We start from the raw sequence: 24,032 nt of genomic DNA, 5'->3' as shown, positions 1-24,032 counted from the left end.
GGGAAAGAGAAATTGCCAAAGGAACGTCGCAACGAGTCTGACCTCCAAGCAGCTGCGCTGACGAAGAGTCTGTTCTAAATATATATATATATATATATATATATATATATATATATATATATATATATATATATATGACTTGATATTTGTCGTATGTGGTCTTTCGACGCGATCAACGTTGTGTACTTGTATGATACAATCAGCCGCACATTTTCTTGAATGTGCATGCTTACAATCTCTGATTGCATTATTTCTCTAGTTCTATCTATTCCTGTACGTTGAGATATTCCTCCATTTGCCATTGCTTCGTGAACAAGTTCATCTACCACATGGCTGGCGGGGCAGAACTTACATCATAGGATGGAATTTCCGAAAGACAATCCTATACTGTGTCTTTCAACAAAAACTGAAATCCGTAATCTGATGGAATTAGAAGGCTGCTCTCCATTCTAGCTAAATTCCATGAACGTTCTTCTGCTACATCGTGTCTCTGTACAATGCATGTACTTGACACACATGTGTAAGATTCATCAAACGAAAAGAAGTAATGCTTTACTATTCTACCGTGATTGACAACTCGTAGAGGATACACATGGAATCCGTAACTTAACATCAAGTGTTCGCGGTTGTTTCCAGAGTGGATCATCTAGCTGTATCTTTTCAACGTAAGAGACCGCATTAGAAACAGACAACCCAATAACTAAACATTGTTCAATACTGATAACAAAAATCTCTATGGTATCATTAACAAAAACCATTTCCGAAGCAACATCCTCAACTTTCAGCCAACTATCATATGGAAGGCAGAGTTTCGTTTTATTCCAATTGATTTCTTTACGGGATATTTCCAAATGCATTCGTCAACCAGAGCTAGCACTGTTGTCTCAAGTGACCAACTACCAACAAATCATACACTATGAAAGGAAGGAATTGTGTAGTTCCCTTACTACGCCATAAACTTATATTAAGTTATATATATATATATATATATATATATATATATATATATATACCCTGGGATGACTGCGCGTGCGTAGCTTGCCGCGTAGTCCAGGGCAAATCAAATAGCTAGAAGGGCAATCGCTGTGACACCTCAACATCTGATACCTCTGCTATCGAGGAATTGAAAAGTCGCCATCCTGAACACAGTCTCTCTGTTTGGTCAAATGACATTCCTCGGTCATTAATTGTTGAATCACAGACGGTTCTATCTACATTAGAATCCTTCCCAAGAGGGTCCAGTCCTGGGTACTCCCAACTTCAAGCTCAACACTTGTTAGATGCCATCAAAGGTACCTGTATACCTGATGCTCAGTTATGCTTGGTCAACCTCACTCGTTTGATAAATGCTCTGTTGAGTGGAAAAATTGATTGAAATATTGCTCCCTGGTTGTCAGGTGCTCCACTGAACGCTCTCCACAAGAAAACAGGCGGTATTCGTCCAATAGCTGTGGGTGATGTCATTCGACGGTTAGCTAGTCGTCTCTGCTGTTTTTCAGTCAAATCTCATCTTCCAGGCACTTTCCTTCCGTATGGTCAAGTTGGAGTTGGCACACGTTGTGCGATGGAAGCTGCAATTCATACAAGGTCTTATATATCTGTTAATCATGACAGAGAAAACTTGTGTTGTGTGAAAGTAGGCTTCCAGAATGTCGTCTGCCCTTTTATCTCGTCTGAAACAAGTATTTCCTGAATTATTTCCATGGGTACAGTGGTCATACCACACAGCTGGAAAGCTTCGTTTTGGAAATGTCCGCATTTTGTCACTGCTGGTGTCCAGCAAGGCAATCCACTAGTAGGTCCTCTACTGTTTTCACTAAAGTCCGTTCCAGAATTAAAGCATGGTAAATTCTGGTAAAAAGTGTGTTGTGACTTAAACGTTAATTGTGTTTAATTTTGTCGCTTCCAATAAGTTGATAGAACAACTAGCAAATTGTTGGACAAGACATCTATTCAAGTATTATAGAAACTCTGAAATATGCTTACAAATACATGTTTCAGACAATTGCTGATAAAGCTGAAGCAACAAATAAGACAGACTTGGTATTACGAACATGCCGGAACATACATTATATTTGGCTACAGAGTCTTCCACTTTTATTGCTTGTTAATTGTTGTGATTATAAATGTTGATGACTTGATTTATTCCTACAGCAAACCTCAGGTTACTACTGTGAGTTGGCGAGTCAGTTGCATTTGTTGTGATGTTAAAGTAAAACTGAATGGCTTGTCATAGCTTCTAAAACGTTCACTGAAGCAGCCTCATGAACTGCATGTTCCACTACACTCATATAATATTATTGGTGAAGAATAGTTTGTTTCCACGTCAGGTACCAATCCAGCAAACCAGTGTGCCAGTGGTGTGTGTGTGTGTGTGTGTGTGTGTGTGTGTGTGTGTGTGTGTGTGTGTGTGTGTGTGTGTGTCACTGTGTGTGCACATATCAAACATACTGCCTCAACACAAGCTGCTCCTACAAATACCAGGTAAGTTCAACTAAAACAATTTCAAAGACTAAATCAGTCTTGAACTGTTCTCATCTAATAACCAGGACAAAGCACAATCATCATTGATGCATTTAGTCTGAAAAACTCCATGCAGTTGGTGACTTTCTAAACACATTTTAACTTAGCAACTGCACAAGCCAAGTCTTTCAGAGTACACAGTTGATTCAGTTTTGCCTGTTGTCCCAGATCAGGTGTTAATCTAATAGCATGATCTCTGCTGTAAAACATAGTGTGATACCAACAAACTTCCAAACCAAGCGCACTCTTAGTTTGGGAGGTTACGGTTATATCTAGCTAATAGTAGGGTTAGCCTATGATATGAACATTTGCATCAATGTCCCATCTACAGAGAAACTGAGACTGGACAAGCTGTCTCTCAACTTCTGAAAGGTTCTTATTAATTTAGATACAGATAAGATCAAAAGCCAACCGCAGTGTGATAAATACATGGCTAGACGATCTACACTACAAACTTTTAGGTCGTTCACGTCAATGCTCGTTCTTGCTCTCGCCTCCATTTTTTTTCGATAATGTCTCGATCCCGACGGCTACAACGAATGCTCCTAATCCCCACATAAATCCTGGAAACATCGCTCGTACGTTCGCCCTCCGGCTGATGTCAGGAACGTATCTCCACGCGTCAAACCGAGTCCACGGGTCTTTGAGGGCTACTTTCCATCCATTACTCGACATGACTCCTTTCTAAAAAGACTAAGATGTCAGTATTATACAGAAACGCTACTAAATGTATCTAACCAACGACAGCGCAAACCCCACACTTTAGCTGCTGTTCCCGTATTAGGAGATTTCAAAGTCCCGTATTTCTCAAATCCCGTACATACCATTGCATCCCGTATAACTGTTTTGGTCGCTTTGGGAATGAATGTTTCGACCAGACGATAGCCACTCGGGAGAAAGCGAGCCTCCAATCAACAGTCGTAAACGAAAGAATGGTGAAGACTCTGCCTACCGGCAGCTAGAGCTAAACTTTCCAAAAAAACATCGTTTCGTTCACGAAGAAGGAAGCAGCAGCGTTATGGCCACTTCGCACAAGCTGTTAGGTAGAAAATCATTGACCTCCAAATCTGGACAGACAAAGAAGCTCGTCATAAAGAACCTAAAAGGTGTTTTTTGGCGACTAAGTGGCCCTACTTGTTTGTTATTCATCCTCTGTCTCTAGACAAGCCGTCTCTTCCTGCAAACTACCAAGAAGAGACTTGGTGTAAACTTCGCAGAGCCGTACATGCGATACACACGAGCAGTTCGATCAACGAAAGTCTAGAGGAATTGTACAAGGCTGTTGAGAATATGTGCTCTCATCGTATGGGATCCACCGTTTATGAACGTCTGAGGGAAGAATGTGACGATCATGTGAAGTCTCGTCTGGGAGAAATTGGCACAGAGTAAGTCTTTGTAGAAAAATAAAAAGTGTTGAGGTAATGTGAGTCATAAGCCGTTAACAAAGAGTTTTCTGCTTGAGTCATTATTATTCTGTTGTTACAAGTGGGCGAATGAAGTGGGTTATGATGTCATGTTGCTAAAATTTTTTTGAAGTACGTTGCTGAATGGAAGCATAGGTTATAATTAATATGCACAAATCATTTAATGTACTCATAAAGTCTATTTCTATATGCTGCTGGTGAAAGTACACTTTTGAAAAGTGATCTGGGACTGGCGAAATTGTTCCGTCGGCCCTGCAACTGCTGAAAGAACTTAAATGGTGGGACACATAACTTGCATGGTATTTGTTTTGCTATGAGTGGTTCCGGTAGTGTGACCTTTGAACCAGGAACGTCTTTCCAGTGTGCGAAATAACGGCTGAACATCGGACATTTGCCGACCGAACGAAGCATTTGTCCGGCCATTCGTGATTTCGCCAGACATTTTGTCCGGTGGCGTAGCGGCAGGTGTGGAATTCCATATGAGCAACCCACATCCTCGCACATCCCAGTGTCATGTCAACAAACGTAGTTTCAGCAGTTCGTGCACGAAACAAACACAAACAGCCACGCGTCGTACGTGTACGTACTGTATAGCTGAACGTGTATTTTGTCAAATTCCGGATGTGGGCGCTCAAGTATACGCACTGGGACTCTGAGGTGCACAACAAAAATGTAGTGGACAGCCATGGGCCGTACACCGTGAACGCGGCAGGATAGGAAACTCAGAGATACTTGCGTGTAATGTTTTCTGTGGGGGCTATAAGAATCTGAAGATGATTATGTTGGTAGGATAGCACGAAGTCCTTGAACTAAAAAACTGCGACCAGCATAGTGTAGTGCATGTTCTTGGAACGATTGCAGTTTCCACGTGTAGAGGTATGGTGCATATGCGGACGAAGATGACGTTCCGAAACTCACTGGGGAGGACACACCAACGGAAGTCAAAAGGGGGAGGGGCTGGCTGCACTAGATCGGGCATGCAGAAATTTACGCGGATGGGTTTGTAGCCAAGCAGGGCAGAGTCGAGGAAGCGATGAAAGTCTGTCTCTCTCTTCATTGCTATCCCAAACAATGGCCACTTTTTAGTCAGACTTTCTTAGTAATATGTCAGGTGGGTTGTACTAATTGCATGCATATGACTCTTTTATCAAAGGCATGAAACATCAAAGTGCCATCTAGAGCCATGAAACCTAGCACTTGGTCAGGCATCCTCGAACTAGCTGCGGTGGCAAGTGCCTTTTATCAACCTGTTTGTGCAGTGTATTCCAAGACATTTGGTTTGGCAACACAAATACATGGACACGTGTACCAACCTTGAATTACTGCGGCAACCCATGATATTTGTCATGAATTGATCCAATATAGTAACCATCAACTAGACCTGAATGGGGAAACATATGCCTCCACCCAGACCACTTTGTTCTTTGTGCTTGTATATCCAGTGTGGTGGACTCAGATGTTGGAAAAAGATGTGGTGGGATCAGCGTGTGTACATGTTCGCTTGAACGTGTCATTGCTTCACTCCTCGAAGAGGTATTGCAAGGTCTTTACCAGTGGCGTAACTAGGCATGAGGCAGCCGAGGCAGTTGCCTCAGTAAATAAAATGGGTGTGGCATTGCAAAAATTTTGCTAGATGTATCAGTTAGTAGATGACAGAAAAGATTGGGCATTCTGCATGCGGTTACCAAACCGAAGAAGTCCTCTTTCACCACTGTTCTTGCACTTAGCTAGCGCACGTGAAGCACTTGCCACACACGTGACTGAGAAATCTATAGGTTAATTAATTAATTAATATAAACTTGCCTTGGTAAATTTTAATGCTAGTTACGCCCTTGGTCTTACTCCCAAGCAGGTGTCCATTGGACCCGGGAAGAACGTATATAGCTTTTGTGGTTGAAACTCTTGGTCTTTGGTTGTCTCACAGCATCGACATTTCGAAATCAATTGCACGGAGATGAGTACTGCATAACCACCTGACCATTAGCCAAGACCATTAGCCAAGCCACCTCACACCTCCATCAAGAGTTGTCCATCAAATTTTGGCTTTATAATTTTAAGATGGTTTTAGAGAGACTAGCATTTGAGAGTAGGGAAGATATTTTTGGGTTAATTTGAGATAGTTGTGTTGGGGTTGGGGTTGGGAAACTATAGTAGAATAGAGAAACTGTATTGATAAGAAAAAATATATACATATGATGAATTGTAAGTGATAAGTAGTATTTGCCAGGATTGGAATGTCCGACCAGACGTTTCTAATGTCCGGCTAATTTTATATTGACAGGACATGATGTCCAGTGGTCGGTGAAAGACTATTTCGCACACTGCTTTTGGCAATAGCCAGCACAGAAGACCAAATCGTACTAAAAACAATGGTAAAGCGTACCTAGTCTTGCGGTCTAAATCTGGTCTGGAGATCATTAAGAATTCTTGTTGTGTATTTCTGTGCAGTTTGCTGTGTGCTCATGTAGGTAAGGGTTTACGTAGGATTACTGACACACTCTAGGGTTTACTGAATCAGTGACAACAAATTCACAATTAGCTATGGTATATTTCATACAGTAGGATATGTCATAAGTCTTGCATTACTTTATCTATATACTACTATGTGCATGGTTTTAACGTTCTTTATTTTATAAATTTGGTCAGTTTTCTCTTCGCTATTCACTGACTTTGATAAATATCTGGGCATCTAATTTAACTTAATTAAGATCTAAACCCATTCAACTCTCAGTTGATGCTCGAAAGTCATATTCTGGGGTAGAATTTCCTGTAAATATCCTTTGCACACTTTTGAGTGAGCATTCACTATGGTGCCTTTGCTCCAAGTTTGTTAATCTAGCTGGTGACCTCATATTTTACACAAGGATATTTCTTTCTGTCTTCGACAGCATCAGCACTGCTCAAAGTGTAAATTTGAATTCTTGCAGTTACTTTGCATTATTCCGTACTGTGTCAAGATGTCAAAACTAATCTTAAAAACTAGTTGAGAAATTCTGCAAACCATAAACAGTCAGATTCTGCTTGCCTCCAGCCTTTTTAGTGTAGTTTTGAAGAACAGTGATTTGTGGTTATACTAACTTCGTAAGTGAGTAAAAGTTCTTGTCTAGGTTTGCCATTGGAATCAGCATGCTCATGCTTAATGTTTTCTGCAATGACAGACTTTCTGAAGTCACATTTGTGTAACTTTTGCATTGTCATAGGAATGGTCTAGTATTAATTTATGCATAGTGGTAGGTCATAGGTTATAGATTTTATAGCTTCATATTCTTGTTGTTGATTCTAACCCTTGCATTCATCTTACACTATCATGCAGACACAGTACCGAACTTGGTCAAGGTCTTTTTTATTGAATTTTATACCAGCAGATGCAATATAGTCAGAAGAGGTGTATTAATTAAGTTAGTTATCGATATGAGCTGAGTTTGTTGACATTGTTGGTCATACTGTTTGAGAAGCATTTGTTTGGGGCAGTGTTCTCCCCAAGATCTTTTGGCAGAGCGGGCCGCTCTGCCGTATTCTAAGCAATTAAGCTTTTAGGTAAAGTAGATCATCCAGATGCCAAGACTTGAGGATCTCAAAGTAAGCTTATTAAATTAATGACTAAGAAAGCAAGTGGCATCTAATTGTGCGGAACACTAACACTTTTCCACCCACTGCAGCCCCTTATGGCACGAGGAACTGACTTTATTGGGTTAGTCACATATATAGGGTGTAAAACACATATATAGGGTGTAAAACACCCTATATATGTGTTTTACACCCTTTAGATATATGCACGTTTTACACCCTATATATGTGTTTTACACCCTATATATGTGTTTTACACCCTATATATGTGTTTTACACCCTATGTATGTGTTTCACACCCTGTAAATGTGTTCTACACCCTATATATGTGACTAACCTAATAAAGTCACGTTTGGCGTGCCATAGCCCCTTATCATGCTTTCGCAGCTGGTGTTCATGTGCAAGTTAGTACATACGTTTATATGTTAGCGAAGTGCACTTGTCATGTCAGCGTCGCAGAGAACTATTGAGTCTTTTTTTACGAGCAACGCTGTCAAAGATAGGAACACCTGCATTGTTGAAAGAAAACGAGCGGCAACTGATGAAGCACAGGACAACTCGAGTAGATCGCCAGTGGCTAAATGATTTCCCATGGCTTCTGTAGTGAGGCAGAAAAGGAGACAGGCATTGCTGTGCTCTCTTTGTCGAAAGGCACAATCTAGGACTAAAAGATGTGCACTAGGGAAAGCTATTTGCATTAATATCCCATGTAAAACGACCACTCGCCAAAGTCTACTAGAGCATGAAAGCCGCTCATGCCATGAATCGGCTGTCTCTAGAGAAGCAACCCGCGCACTGTCAGGCAAGGATGACGAAGTTTGTAGAGCTTGACACGGTTGACTCTCATTGATCTGTAAATTATAGTTTTAACTGCCATTAGGCGTGGCATTTGGCCTTCTAAGATTTCTGGGGAGAACACTGTGGGGATCTAGCAGAAAGAAACATTTTGATTGATAACGCGGCATCAGTCTCTACCTTGCTGTTGTAGTGTAGAGTACTGGTTGTAGTTGCAGTGGCTTAAGTTGCCTTGTGCTTCAATGAGTCTAGATCACTTTGAATAGAGCTGGGTTGCCGGGAGTTTAGATATATTTGGAGAATGATGCGCCATAGAATCTGTTGCTTAGAATGTTTCTGTTTGTTTCTTACGGAAGACTTAGTGCATTGTCTTTTTACGTTGTCGTTGTTATGCTGCCAGGTTGTTCTTTTTACTTTGAATTTGAATTGATTTAGAAACAAAATGCAAAAGAAGCACAAGCTTTCGATTTGGAGCACAAAACTAATGCCAAAGTACTTTGTGGTGCTCTTTATATTTATTAGTATTTATTATCTTGTGGCTGGATTTTAATTAGTGAATTTTTGCATTGATGTCCAATGGTAGGCATACCTTTTATTTATGGTCATACTGTTACTGTACTAGTGAAAGATCTATCATCTTTTCTGTTGTAATTTTGATTCTAGAGAATGATAATGACAATCTATGCAGTTTTTCCAGACTTGTCGTTTCCAAGGGGTTGATCTAGAATCCCAACTGTCTCCATAGTTTAGCAGTAGATGCTCGTAAATTATTCAAATGTGATGTGATGATGCTGTCATCTTCAGTAGTATATAGATATGTTTACATTGTATGTTTATTGATCAATTGTGTAATTTGATTATGTGGCAGGGACTCTTTGGATCCACCACTCTTTCTAAAGAAGCTTGACAAATGTTGGCAGAACCACTGCAGCCAGACAGTAAATACAGCTTGTTTAATTACTTTTACTTTATAATCGTTTTCTCTGTGGTCAGCTAATGATTCGAAGTATTTTTCTATTTCTTGATCGTACGTATGTGATGCAAAATTCAACTGTTATATCTTTGTGGTGAGATTTGTGTTGTTGAGAAGTTACATTGTGGTTTTGCGACAATATGTGATGTAGGGAAATGGGTCTTGAGTTGTTCAAAGTTCATGTTGCTAGTCAAGACACTGTCAAGTCAAAGGCTGTGGATGGAATCTTATGTCTGATTGAGAGTGAACGGTATGACACACATGCAATTACTAGATACTCAATTAATTAGCTAGGTTAAGTAGTTGGTTTGTAACATTGGGGAGCATTGGAATTGTCTTTTGTGTATGGTTTATACATGTACTATTTAGCATGTTGATGGCACTAAAAGTCATGCTGTAAAAATGATGATGCTTAGATTCAGTTTCTGGTAGAGAAGAGTGGTCATCACAGTATGATCGAAATTTTTGCAGTCCTTTTACTCTCAAGGCATTGCGTGTTAACTAGTATTGGCTAAAGGGAAGCTTTTATGAAATAGAGGTGACATTCTCATGATAGTTCTTACTTGATGCCTTGATTTTATTATTACCTTTTGTAATAAGACTCTTTGTGTACTGAGAAATTGATCTTCCAATGTGGGGTGTTCTGCCTGCAGCAGTGATGATATGGGAATAGCATACTTTCTCACATATCTGACATTACACTATTACATGCAGTTTTGCCAACACGACAGACATCACAGTTGTTGTTTCCACTTTCATCGCTTGCTTTTCAGAAATTAAGATTTACTGAAACAGTGAGCGACAAAGCATTGACTAGAGAATCCTCACATTGTACTGTCCAAGTCAAAGTCATATGGAGATGTCTGTATCGTGTCTCTACATCTGAATCACTTCAGTAGATTTACAAACTTGAAGTGTCTTCAATGTCATTACGCTTTGGTGTAAAACTATACTAGGGAACAGACCAATGACAAGGCACATGGTCCATGTGCAACAAGTAAGCTCTTCATATGTTGTCATTGCTCTAGGCAAATGCTTCTACTTTGGAAGCTCATTTTCTTTGTTCGGAAAGAGTTTTATGTATGTAGAAGATTCTGCTGTCTATTGAGTTAGTTGTAACGAGTGTCACTGATGACTTAGAGTAACTATATTTCTTTTGTAGCACTGGTGAACAGGTTGATAGAACACTGGTAAAGAGTCTTGTCAGGATGTTAGTTGATCTACAGGTGATGTAGTCAGTATCTGTTGTGCAAACATTGCTTTACTGTATTATATAGAATCATTTCCAAGGTTAGTTGATGTATTATGAATATCTTTGACTGGTGTGTAGATGTATGCTGATGAATTTGAAGCTCCATTTCTTGTTGCAACAGATCGACTGTACGCTGCAGAAGGGAAACGTTTGATGACTTCGGATACTGTCACTGTAATGGCAGTTTTATGGTAAAGTGAATCATGGAATGTGATGTTTATTGTTTCTCATTTAGATTCCAGAATATCTAACTCATGTTGACCGCCGCCTCAGACAGGAATCAGATCGAATACTTCACTATTTGGACCAATCAACTAGGTCTTTTCTTTTGATACTAGTAGCAGTTGAGATTATTTACAGTACTTGTTATAGATTGCCATTAGTGGCCAGCGTAGAGAGACAGCTGTTAAGCTCTCACCTTTCTGCCATTCTTGAGAAAGGTTAGAAATCTTTGGCACATTGTGTAAGAGTAGGAGAACCTACGGTAGCGAGTCATTCAGGCTTGTTCACTACTGCTGCTCGGTTCGAATGATCTGTATATTTACTGTTTAAGCAAGTGTTACTTATGGTGTCTGGTGACTGCCTGGGCAGACTTAATAAACTAATGTTATTTGAGATATTCAGATGACATGTGATGTTACCTTATCATTGTTGTGTACGTAGAATTAAAAACTTTTTTATGAAAATGAGGAGAGATGTAGAGATTACAGAAAACAATAGAAATAAGATTCACATAGTAGCGATGACGTTATCTAGTGTCATCAACCCAGTAGACAACAATAATTTTGTAGGTTTGTAAAAAAGGGTTAATTAACAGAAAGTAGGCATGGTCTAGACAAAACAGGTGTAGTTTTATTAAATAGTCGTTGTTATGGCATGCAAAGCAACATGCATGTGTTTTTGAAAAATGCGTGGCAGCCGTGCAAAGGTGTTGCTCTACGTAGGCATTGGTCTGGTATCAAGACAAACCTGTTTTATTTGTGATGGAATTACTAACCAAGGTTTCACGGTACATGCATGCTTGTTACATTTCACTTCTTCCAAATATTTTTTACAAATTTATATCATCTGCAGTATAGTTTTATGTTAGTTTAGTGTAATGGTCATCTGTGCAAACAGTATCACTGAAGCAAAACAATTAACCAAAATATTTTGGAGTAACAGTATCATTATTTAATTTATTATGATTTTTGGGTCTTACAAGAATTATGTTCTTGAAAAGAACTATTAGTCTACACTTTGTGAACATCATTCGGGGGGGGGGGTAACTGTTCAAATGTGGGCATCCACATTGTAGTGTGACTGTCACTATAGTACACAAGAAGATGCTCATGTCTAAGAATAGTTATGTGTATATGAAAATTCTGTGTATTAAGCCAATTAGTTGTTTGTTTAGGGTTTGACGATCTCATGCATCATCATCGACTACCAGATCTGTTGCTACTGTATCAGCTGGTTTCAAGAGTAAAGGGAGGTTTAGACAAAATGTGTGGTGCTTGGTCACAATACATCAAGGTAATTGATTTGATGAATTAGTTATCAAGACTTCAAGTTTGACATTTTGGTGTAGAAGTGTGGATCTGCGGTTGTTGTTAATCCAGAGAAAGACAAGACCATGATTCACGAACTTCTAGATTTTAAGGACACATTGGACGAAGTTCTAGTAAAGGCGTTTCAGGGCAACGACAAGTTTGTTAATGCTTTGAAGGTGAGTGACAATGTTTATGTACAGGAGAGTTCTTTGCTTATGTACAGGAGAGTTCTTTGCTTACTAGCATGTTGTGTGCACCTGTGTATGCATGGATGTGTGGTGTGGTGTGTTATGTACATGTATGTGGTGTGTGTGTGTGTGTGTGTGTGTGTGTGTGTGTGTGTGTGTGTGTGTGTGTGTGTGTGTGTGTGTGTGTGTGTGTGTGTGTGTGTAAAGTTCACGGAGCCGGCTGGTGCTGTTCGTTGCCGGCTGGGATGACATGAGCAACTGAAAGTGCCAACTGGAATATGGGAGAGGTTTGAATTTGATGATCAGATCTGATTCGTATTTTTGTCAGTCAGATTGGCAATATTTTCAAATGCGAGTGCTTGTTAGAATAACATAGCCTTATTGCTAAGTATTAACAGTTTGTCGCACCAGCAATTCTAAATAATTTTAGTTAGTTTATATGCTAACACTTCCCTTCTGTTAGTCTAGGAAGCATTTACCAATTATCGATTATCGTATAACTGCACAGATTGATCAGCAAGATGTATTTCTAATGTCAGCAGTCCATTGGTTAATATTGCTCTTTAATCTAATTGAATAACTAGTTGGGCAGAACCTATTCTGCAATGGACAGAGGAAAAAGTAAGGCTATGAACTCTAATATGATGTATTTAGCATGTTTCCAGGATCTTTCTGTCAAAAGTTATTCAGAGTTTCCTAAGGAGAAGTTACTGTAGATGGTATACATTTTGCCTGCTCTTGTGCGTGTTTGTAAATGAAATCTAATGCCTTACTGATAAGGACTTTGAGTTTGAGGCTAATTAGCCACAAGCCCAAGTGAACACGACCTTTTTAGACAGAGTTTTGTTTTGCCAAATGAGCAAAAATCCTGGGGAGAACACTGGTGTGTGTGTGTATGTGTGTGTGTGTGTGTGTGTGTGTGTGTGTGTGTGGTGTTTGTAACTCAATTATTGGTTAGAGAGTGCATTTGGAGAATGGAAACATCCGAGACCTTTGAGTCATGAGTTTAAGTACGGGATGGGCACAGACGTAATTCCCTTAGCAGAGCTCGAAATAACGGCCGGACATCGGACAATGTCTGATCAATATTGCTAGTTATCCGGGCAACTGAATCTATGCGCGGACATCCTAGTCTGGTCAAATCAATCTAAACTGTAGCCAAGGAATCTTGATTTTGTTAACCAATGTGAACTTAGAACAAGCTAGAGCAAACTGTTGAGCATGTAACTTTTAGCATGGCTACGTGAGACTAGCAGTATGCCTGCAGCATCACAGGTGGTCACAGATGCAGGTAACACATTTTAAGTCTTTAGGTGTTTTACAATAACAAACAGCTGGTTAGGTGTTGTGCTAACATGTGGTTGGGTTGAATTCATTTTTCTGGCAGTTGTTGCAGGTCTTGAATGTGTCTAGGTAAGGCAGCCATCCCAGTCCTTTGGCCAGCCATCCGTTGATTGTAGTCGTGCAACTAGGTCACTGCTCATCTCTTTTTACGCAATTAAAGCAGGCTTTACCCCTTGGCATAGTTTCACATACTGATGATAGGTGCCATGGGCTATCACAAATCAATGAGTCTAGCTTCCTGACTTTTACTCGTCTTTCGTTTTCTGATGGCTGCATTTGAGTTTCCGACGATTGATTTACGTTCCTTCAGAGTGGACAACGTTGCAGCATCAATTCTGCCGGAAGAAGCATCGTCTGGTTAACTACCAGTATTCGTGAAAGGATGGGAATTGCCTCTTTTGGGCAGCAGGCGCTTTCGCGTTTGGAGAAGAGAGCCAACATAAATATTTAATGAAAACACAAGAGTATTATGCTGATCAGTTTCTAAGTGTTTGTGTTCATTGCTTTATATAATAGTACAATCATGTACGCAAACAGTGAAAGAGTGCCAAGGTGTTAAAATTGATTCAAGTTACCTGAAACAACCTTGCTATCCCAGTAAGGTAGTGGACTTTATGTCCCAAATGGCACCTACTAATCTGGTTTCTAGGCTCAAAGAGTACATGTAGTGTACATGTCCATTATGCTGCATGGTGAGGTCCACAGAGCAGTGACAACAGCTCTTTATGTGTATGGATACATTATGAATATATAATTATGTTAGATATTATATTATATGTTATATTATGATATCGCACATTTGTGAACGTCTGATCAAATTTGGAAGAAGTCTGGTCAAAAGCTACTTTGGTCTGAGTTTATGTCTGGCCAACTTTTTTCCTTATTTTGAGCACTACCTTAGGCGAGGAACTCACACGCAACTGCCTGTCTCGACTCAGGAGTATAGATGAGTACCTGGGCATTGACTGGGGGTGGACAAGACCGCTGGCTTGGAAGAACATCACGCAGCTCAGGTGCTCGTGGGCTTGAGGTCCAGTCTTGAGGCTACGCCAAAGTCAGTGCCCTTGGATGCTTTGGCCAAGCAGTAACATCAGCGCGGCCTGAAAGTTCGAGTAGTGTTGGATGCCCCACTTAGAAATAGGCAGGGAGTGATGTATTTAGTACTGAAGGGCATATCCATTTGTCTATTTGTATTTTTGTCCATTTTTGTGTGTGTGTGTGTGTGTGTGTGTGTGTGTGTGTGTGTGTGTGCGCGTGCGTGTGTGCATGCGTGCGTGTGTGTGTGTGTGTGTGTGTGTGTGTGTGTGTGTGTGTTTGTGTTACTGTAGCTGTATGCAGGTGTGGTTTCATTTCTTGCATCACGTGCAGAAGATTTTTGCCCATTTGGTTTTTAGAAACTTGGAAAGATTACGGTTTGTTAAGAAAGTTGAACAGAAGAGATTTACGGCTCATTCAGGAATTAAGCCCCTATGTTTTGTTGTTCTTTTCTTGCATGCCATGTACTTCCGTGAGATATGGTAGTCTTACTCACTGCAGCTTGGTGGAAACAAGTAAGAAGGGCAACTGTAGTGATGTAAGTCAGAATCAGTCGATGGACAGGATGTCTGGAGATCAGAGTACTTTCTCAAGCTGTAAAAATTCAAGCAAAGTGCATGCTTGTTAAATCTCATACACTGTGTTACTGGTGGTACTAATCACTTTGGTGCGTCTGTCAACACAACTGTATGTGTGAACTCTGCATCACACTTTTACTCTTTTTGGCCTTTTATATATCTGAAATAGGCTGTGAACCATCGATCATCATCTATGAACACGTTTTGGATATTTGTTGTCAAGCATGAGACAGTACGTGGCACTGCAATAGAACCAATTTTATGGCTTATTGGAGTGCTGAGCTTCTTTTTAGGAGAACAACTTAGAAACTGCACGAAATGATAGCTCACTAGAAAAACAGTAGAATGAATTAAGAATGTGTAGCTAATCAGAGGTTTTGCGGAATGGTGTTATAAGGGAACTACTGAAATGCAAACAATCTATCTGTGCACACACAGATGTTTAAACTTGTCTAGGGAACATTTAATTACTTAACTTTTTTAGAAGTGGAAGAGCACTTCAAATTATTGAATGTCTAATGCTGACAGTCACTGTCACTGCTTATATCGTGGAGATCAATTATTGTCTGTCAAACTAGAAATTCATGTGTATGTGATGATCAGCATCATAGTGTAAAAATGAGCAACAAGGATGGTGATGGCTAAACAAACGCATGAGAGTCTCATTTTTGTGATAGTCAGTGCCAGTTGAGACTAGAACAATGGCAAAGAATGGACCTGCTCTTGTTACATTGCAAGTCTAAACAAGGGATAAGAACATGATTAGACTGAGATATTTGGATACTTATCTATTTAAGGACTGCAATGCACTGCAGCAGTGTGTCAACATGTAGTGTTATACATTTTCTAGTTTATTGTCCAGCATGTAACTACTAGAAACAGTGCTACAAATTGTAATCAATAACTAATTAAAAGGTATACATGGATACCATTTAAGTAAGGTAATGGTTTTTATAGTTAATTAATGATAATGAGGAGTAAAGATAGATAGATATATAGCAGTCTGTCTACACATAATAGGATTAGTTACCTAAGTATTTGTTGCGCATTCCCGTTCACACACACACACACACACACACACACACACACACACACACACACACACCATGTCTATTGTGATATTATATGAAACTACTAAATTTTATGTAAGGCAGACATTTAGTTATTAGCAATTAATTTGCTTGACAATGAAAGCAGAAATGTGAAATTATAAAATGTGTTTTAGGAGTCATTTGAGGCTTTCATTAACAAGCGACTAAACAAGCCAGCAGAGCTGCTGGGTAAGTGGTAAAATTGTCAATTATTCTTAAAGCTATTTTTGTGTGAGATGTATATGCATCAGCTGCATGTGTCAGTGCACGAATGGATGTGAGCACATGTATGCGGTGGACACACACACACACACACACACACACACACACACACACACACACACACACCTAAAAAATCTTAAATGTCAGGAGCTGCCTCTCAGAGGTCACGCCCCCAGCTGTTAAGCTGGGCTCTGTGCGCTACTCAGGGAACTCTGGGCCTGCGCTAGCAAACTCCTGGAGCCGGGCCAGGCACTCGCAGGAGCACCGACTTGTGAAGCCAACTGTGGTGTGAGCACCCAAGTCTCACCAAGACCCCAGTGGCTGATGTCACGTCACAGCCGATGGCCGCTTAGGACCCCAGTCAATGGCCAGGTACCCATTTATACTCCTCAGTCGAGAGAAGCAAATGTGTGTTAGTTTGTTGCTTAAGGAAATTATGCCATAGCTCGCCATCACTGTGACTTGAACTTGCGACCCTTCAAGGTCCCGGATGTAAACACTCCATAAGATGACTCTCTAACCAACTGAGCTATCGCACCACACACACACACACACACACACACACACACACACACACACACACACACACACACACACACACACACACACCATTCTATTTGCTGCTTGTGCTCCATGATTAACATGAGGGTGCAGGAGATGCAGACCCAAAACACCAAGTCTACACTGCTCGAGGTCTGTCTTGACAAAAATGCTGGTGATTATAAAGACCTTGTTGTTTGAAGTCTGATGACAAGACTGACATGGAATCCTTGAAGCAGTAGAATGTCAACATTGGTGACTAATCAAACTGGCCTTGTTAAATGCCTGAAATCAGCAGCCAGGGTAGGGTGGTTACAGTGCAGAAGACTCACAGTTTTTAAGAGTTGTTATTCACGCTGTTGTTTTCTGTCATTCCTGAGGCTTTACGTTTGATGATACAGAGCCAAGAGTTGTGCTCTTCAGCTTTCTCCCTCCAGGATTCCAACAAGTTACATTGTTTGAGGTCACGAGATACAGCATCATTCCAACGACGCTTCTGTCCACCAACGTTGCTGAGCAGACACAAGAAGCTCCTTGCGTACGCAATCATTGGACATCCTTGAGAGATGTCCAAGAAAATGGAGACAACGTTGTAGGAGAATCGATGAAATCCTTTGCTGTTTGGCTATCTTGCGTATTGTAGTGTGACGCTTCTACTCCCTGACTGAGATCCCCAATATAATTCGAAGGCTATGAAACGAAAAGGTCTCAAGACAACAGACACGCTGTTCAAGGAGGGCGGTGCACACGAGACCATACAGCAAGGTTGGAAGGATCACACTGTTCAAAAGATGAACATTGGTGCTGGTCTTCATCTTACATTGATACCACGAGATCCGAGAGAGTGACTGGAAGGCATGTGAGGCTTTACAGATTCTGAATTAATCTCTGTGTCCAATCCACAATCATTCTAAACAATGCTGCCCAAGTAATGGCAATGAGAGACCACTTCAATAGACTCGTCTTCTGGCACAAGGTGGATGAGTACAGGAGTTTGATTGTGGCCTTGCAAATAACACGTACACATCTTTTTCTTCTCTTACTGCCATATGGTCACACTATCCCCATACAGGGAAGTGAATTGCAAAGTCCAGAGTTTGTAGATCTATGAACCTGCTGGCGCTTTTTGTGCATAAAATCTGAGAGGTTTGCAAGACCTCAGGAGTTGTGCAAGAAGTAATTGAGGTTGAGTGATGCTATCGAGTTGACATCCTGGGCCCACGCTTATATTGATCATCTACTGCAGCAATGCCTTGCCCTGTGTGTGCCATACTTCTCCTTGTCAGCATTGTAGATCTTTTTGGCATCTGATAAGTCTGTTCAGTCAGAGGTAGGTGGACAAAGGCAAGTAACTACACAGCACAATGTACTGTGGCTACAGCCATGTCACACACACAAATACACACACACACACACACACACACACACACACACACACACACACACACACACACACACACACACACACACACACACACACGAGTAGCTGTGAATCCATGTTATTTGTCAATAATTTACAATTGTTTTGTACAGCGAAGTTTGTGGATGGTAAAATGAGGGCCGGAAACAAGGTAATTAATGATGCCCTGATAGTTGTATGCTTACTAGTTTGGCTCATGTTTTTTGTTGCAGGAAGTGACTGATGAAGACTTGGAACGTTTACTAGATAAAGTTCTTATTATCTTTAGATTCATAAATGGTGAGACTTTGAACATTACTTTCTTGCAGTTTTTGCACCTTATTGTATGTAGGTAAGGATGTTTTTGAGGCTTTCTACAAGAAAGACTTGGCCAAAAGACTCTTAGTGGGGAAAAGCGCATCAGTTGATGCTGAACGTTCATTTCTTTCAAAATTAAAGCAAGGTGCAATAGATATGTTAGGCATGAGTTTGCATTCTGTACATGTGTGATTGATTAGAATGTGGGGCTGCGTTCACAAGCAAGTTGGAAGGGATGTTCAAGGACATGGAACTTTCTAAAGATGTGATGATCAACTTCAGACAGGTCAAATGAGAAGACTACATTTTATTGTATGTGCTCACTATGCGTACTTACAGCATGTATCACACTGTTCATCAAGCAAGCATATTGACCTTTCTGTGTCAATTCTAACAATGGGGTATTGGCCAACATACCAACCAGTCGAAGTAGTTTTACCACCGGAGGTTTGCTCAGTTTTGTGAAGTTTAGTGTGTGGGTTTTGAATATTATACTTGCTTTCAGATGACTAGGCTGCAGGACAACTTTCAGAAGTTTTACCTCAGCAAGTACAGTGGTCGAAAGTTGCGATGGCAGACAACATTAGGGCATTGTGTATTGAAAGCATCATTTAGTGCAGTGAGTGAGCATACTTGGCTTTGATTAGATGAGTGGCAAGATTTGTGTTGTTAGGGACATAAGGAGCTCCAAGTGTCACTATTTCAAGCTCTGGTTCTTCTTTTATTTAATGATGGCACAGAGTTTGGCTTTGCAGACATTCTGCAAGCTACTGGTATAGGTAAGTTGTAACACAGCAGCAAGTTTACTGCTTTTTTATAGATGTTCAAACTAGAAAATTGTTTTAGTTGATGTTTGATGAGAATGTAGAGTTATGCATATAAGAAATTGTAAGCCTTTTTGATGGCTTGATTCCGATAGACACTAAACACAATTTATGTAGTGGTTTTCTGGTAGTCATTATAGTTGTTGCTGTAGACTTATATATAGCCAGTGTCCATAATTTGTTTTGCAGTTTCTTGTGTTTCCTTTTGGTTGTGAATCGTAGCACAGGTGCTAATTTGTAGTGCTTTGGATACATACTGACCATTGTTGTGGGTAGACTTGTTTAGTGTAATCTTATCATAGTTACTCAGTGTGTGTGTGTGCATGAGAGCAACACAGAATTGTCACTTGCAGTTAAGTTAATGTGCCTGACTGGATGTCTTTGATATATGTCGTTGTGAATTGTGTCATACAAAGAACTGTGTTGAATTTTTGTTTGTTTTGAAGGGTAGGGACGGTTTTGGTAGGCTTGTTAAGTGAGCTTATCAGAATTATCGTGGATGTTAGATGTTATCTAGGTAGTGTTGTTATACAGTATAGTAGTGGAATGATGGATGGATGTTCTTGAATTGGATGCAATGCTAGTGATTCTTTCTCAAACACATTACAGTATTAAGTTTAGGGTGTTAGGACCACATACTTTCTCAGTGCACCACAGTTGTGTTTGATGAGGCATCCTATTGTTACATGTATATGTGCGAGAACCTCTTGGAAATAGGCGTGCCAATGTGATTTCAGCAAGAGTACAATGCATTATAACAGGCTTTGTTTATTTCTCATACTCTATGGGTGTTGTGTAGACTTTGCTCTCCTTGTGGTTGTATTCATTTTTGGTAGAATTATTTGTGCATAAGTATATGTCACAACTTGTTCTTAAATAAAGTGAGAAAAGAAGTATGTGCTCAGCGTGCAGAGAAGTAGATGTCCATCTGCTATCATTAAGGCTAGTTTATTTGTAAATGCAGCTTGGATGTTTTTGTACTATAAACGTTACTGTAAGTACATGTATTTGGTTCAGTCATGCAGCATGCAGTGCACTCAAAGTAGTTGACCAAGGCAAAGAAATTTTTAGTGAAAGTTGACTACATACTGCTCTCTGGTCATGTTGACTGTTATGTTCTAAAAATATATTTCTCTCATTTTCTTGTCAACAATGGTGGTGTCATTCAAAAGCACAAGAGCTTGGATTTTTTCCAGAGGTAGAGCAAGTGCTGTAGATTTGACCCACATGGAAGAAGCAGCATGTTAACCGCCAAAATGCAAACAGAGAGCAGTACTGTGGCATACAGCTAATGAGTAACGGTATAATTTGTTTTACAGAGGAGTGGGAGCTTTGCCGTACATTGCAGTCTCTTGCTTGTGGTAAAGCAAGAGTTCTCAAGAAAACCCCAAAGGTTTGCACAATTGTAGATGTGTGAATACTGGTGTGTGCACATGCATGTCAGTTTTGACAGGGTTACCAAAATATATGTTGAAAAAGTTTAAGAAATATAAATTAGGTTGTTGGCTGGAGTGGCATAGAGCCATTGCTATTTTGTAGTATCTGTAAATGAGTGTATGTATTAATACTTACATGTCATGTTTTTGGCAAAAAGTAAGTTTTTTGTTGCGATTGGAATATGGAGGTGTCAATCAGGTGAAACAATACTAATGGATATGATGAGCAAAACAAGGTAAAGGAAAGTTAGTACAGGCACGCCAGGTAACATACAGGTGCATGTTTAATTTGAGGTGCTAGAACCATTAGAACTGCTAGAACTGGTGTTCAATTTAGTTCTGAAATTGCTATGTCACCAGTAGCGACAGGCTGACCTCCAGATGCTGAACTGCTAGAACTGCTTCTACCTACTGTACAATCTCATCTTCTGTACATATGTTACCATATTTCTTTATTTTGTTTGTCATTAAATTTTGACTCAAGAAGACCGTCAACAGCAGCAATGCAAGCAATGTCAGCAAGATTAATGCAAGAGCTCATGTGGTGGGGCATTATCAGTTCTAAAAGCAGCACTGGCATTTGAATTAGTTCTACTTTGGTCATTTCAACAGTTTGACATTTCTCTAATTTCAGTTCCAGAACTAAATCAAACACAGGTCTGGTATCACAGGCAGTTCAAACAAATTTGTAGGATTTGCTAGCAACAACACAACACAAAACAATAGGCATGTAGAGCCGCAGAAGCTAATTTTGCATAAACATCTTTCTTGAAGTTTACGGTTGGCTAGGTCTTGCCAAGGGATTGTGAATTTTGAATATTTATTGTCACTGCAAACTTGATGGGTTTGTTGTACTAATCGGGATGCCTGTCAGTTTTCATACATACAGTATACTAGTTCCATGCATGTAACTCTCTCTATATATAAGTTTGATTGCATGATGTTGGAACATTGTGTTTGTTTAGGGAAAAGATGTGCAAACAGCAGATCAGTTTACAGTCTATGAAGATTTTCGACATAAGCTGTTTAGAATCAAAATAAATCAAATCCAGATGAAAGAGACTGTAAGTTATATGATTTTCAGTGTCTTTGCCATTTGAAGTATGAATATGTCACTGACAGCCTGAAGAAAATACCACCACAACAGAAAATGTGTTTCAAGACAGGCAATATCAGGTCTTACAGCTTACGTGTGTGTGTGTGTGTGTGTGTGTGTGTGTGCATGTGTGTGTGCATGGGTGGGTGTGTATGTGAAAATATAGCAAAAGTATGTTTTTAATTTCAAGTGACATGTCTACAATAAGGACTCTGACAGAGTTGCTGCCACTATTTTAAGTGTATTATGCAATGTGTGTGTGTAGCATCATTTGCTGTACACTGTAACGGCAATGTGGTAATTGACATTGCTGTACCATGCTGATTACATGTTATCAGTTTAAGTTGGGCTTTACTTTCCATACTACAGTACTTATTGGCATCACGGTCAGTGCTCTTGCAAACAGTTTTTAGGAGGTGGCTTTAACGTATTTGCTTACACAAAACTCAGCTTCTAGATCATGGAGATAACGTTGTGAAACTCTTGGTATATTATTTACCCTGATGTATTTATCAGCTTGTATGTTTTATGAATTTTGAAAGACAAGAACCAATTTTGTAGTTAAGACTTGATGTCTAACTTATTAATGTTTACATGTTCAAATGAATGTAGCATGTGTGCTCCAACTTGGAATAGAATGGATGCAAGATGATTACCATTTTCTTTGATCTTTATTTTTCTCGTAGATTGATGCTGCCATTGTAAGAATCATGAAAACTCGAAGAACCCTTCAGCACAACCTTCTTATTTCTGAATGTTATAGTCAGTTGAAATTTCCTGTGAAGGCAAGGTGGCTATGTATTGTGCTGAAACTGCTATTAAATTTTTGCTTGGTTGCTATAGCCTTCTGATCTTAAGAAGCGAATAGAGAGCTTGATTGATCGTGACTATGTCGAGAGAGACAAGGAGGATTCACAGCTGTATCATTATGTAGCATAGCGTGGTGGTATGTCTGACTGAGTTTATCAAACCTGTACATCTCATATGCTAAGTCTGATGAAAGATTTGAAGTAGTACTATAGTATTGAGAATGGCATTATGTAATAGAAGAGACAAAATGTATTGGTTATGTGTTATTATTCTACAGTGGTGAGGGTCTTGGGTATCTTGTTGGTAGTTCATTTGTACTCTTTGGAACAGTGAGACGAAAAATTTTCAAGGTGAGGACAAATGAGCTGTGCCCACTAGAATCAGTCAGAAGAGTTATAAAATATGTTATTGCACAAGGAGGCATAAACACACGCAGTTTACATAAGGCCTTCTTGAGTAGTGTATGAAACCAGGATAAGAGTTGTTGTTGCATGCTGTCATCATTGCAGAGGAGCTGGATGACATGTTAGGTTTTTCATAATATGTGATGTTTTTCATTACTTGGATCTTGAGTAAAGGCACATGCGTTTCTCTTCTACTTTTCCAAGTTTCTACCAGAAGAACAGAGGAGCTCGGTGACTTACACAAAACTTTTCTGGTACTTTTGAAGTAGAAGAAAGAAACTGCTAAACACTACTGCCTTTCAAATCTCTTCCATAAGACTTCAAAAGGCATAGACAATAGAGAATAGAGAAATGCATAGTCTTTTTAATGCACACCTCACACACATGAGTAGACACACACACACACACACACACACACACACACACACACACACACACACACACACACACACACACACACACACACACACACACACACACACACACACACACACACACACACACACACACACACACACACACACACACACACACACACACACACACACACACACACACACACACACACACACACACACACACACACACACACACACACACACACACACACACACACACACACACACACACACACACACACACACACACACACACACACACACACACACACACACACACACA

The 24,032-nt window shown here is 39.9% G+C and overlaps 1 protein-coding gene across 2 annotated transcripts; it reads left to right on the top strand.

The window, feature by feature from the left end:
* The first annotated feature begins 3,361 nt into the window (after positions 1 to 3,361).
* LOC134196938 (cullin-4A-like) lies at positions 3,362 to 23,308 on the top strand. 2 transcript variants are annotated; one of them, XM_062666163.1, is made up of 24 exons: positions 3,362 to 3,629; positions 3,686 to 3,908; positions 9,178 to 9,247; positions 9,303 to 9,376; positions 9,434 to 9,532; positions 10,445 to 10,508; positions 10,613 to 10,708; positions 10,770 to 10,852; positions 10,907 to 10,974; positions 11,931 to 12,049; positions 12,105 to 12,242; positions 16,437 to 16,491; positions 18,598 to 18,635; positions 18,697 to 18,763; positions 18,816 to 18,926; positions 18,982 to 19,067; positions 19,121 to 19,228; positions 19,287 to 19,400; positions 19,455 to 19,560; positions 20,925 to 20,998; positions 22,007 to 22,105; positions 22,164 to 22,217; positions 22,824 to 22,922; positions 22,981 to 23,308. In XM_062666163.1, exons 1-24 carry the CDS (start codon positions 3,389 to 3,391, stop codon positions 23,074 to 23,076), a joined length of 2,382 nt encoding a protein of 793 aa, XP_062522147.1. In that variant the 5' UTR covers positions 3,362 to 3,388; the 3' UTR covers positions 23,077 to 23,308. The 2 variants fall into 2 exon arrangements, with proteins under 2 accessions (XP_062522147.1, XP_062522146.1); XM_062666162.1 differs by having other exon boundaries at positions 11,919 to 12,049.
* The last annotated feature ends 724 nt before the right edge of the window (positions 23,309 to 24,032 follow it).

This window comes from Corticium candelabrum, chromosome 21 (genome assembly GCF_963422355.1).
Source record: "Corticium candelabrum chromosome 21, ooCorCand1.1, whole genome shotgun sequence".
Classification (NCBI taxonomy): domain Eukaryota; kingdom Metazoa; phylum Porifera; class Homoscleromorpha; order Homosclerophorida; family Plakinidae; genus Corticium; species Corticium candelabrum.
This window is presented reverse-complemented; position numbering and strand designations above follow the sequence as displayed.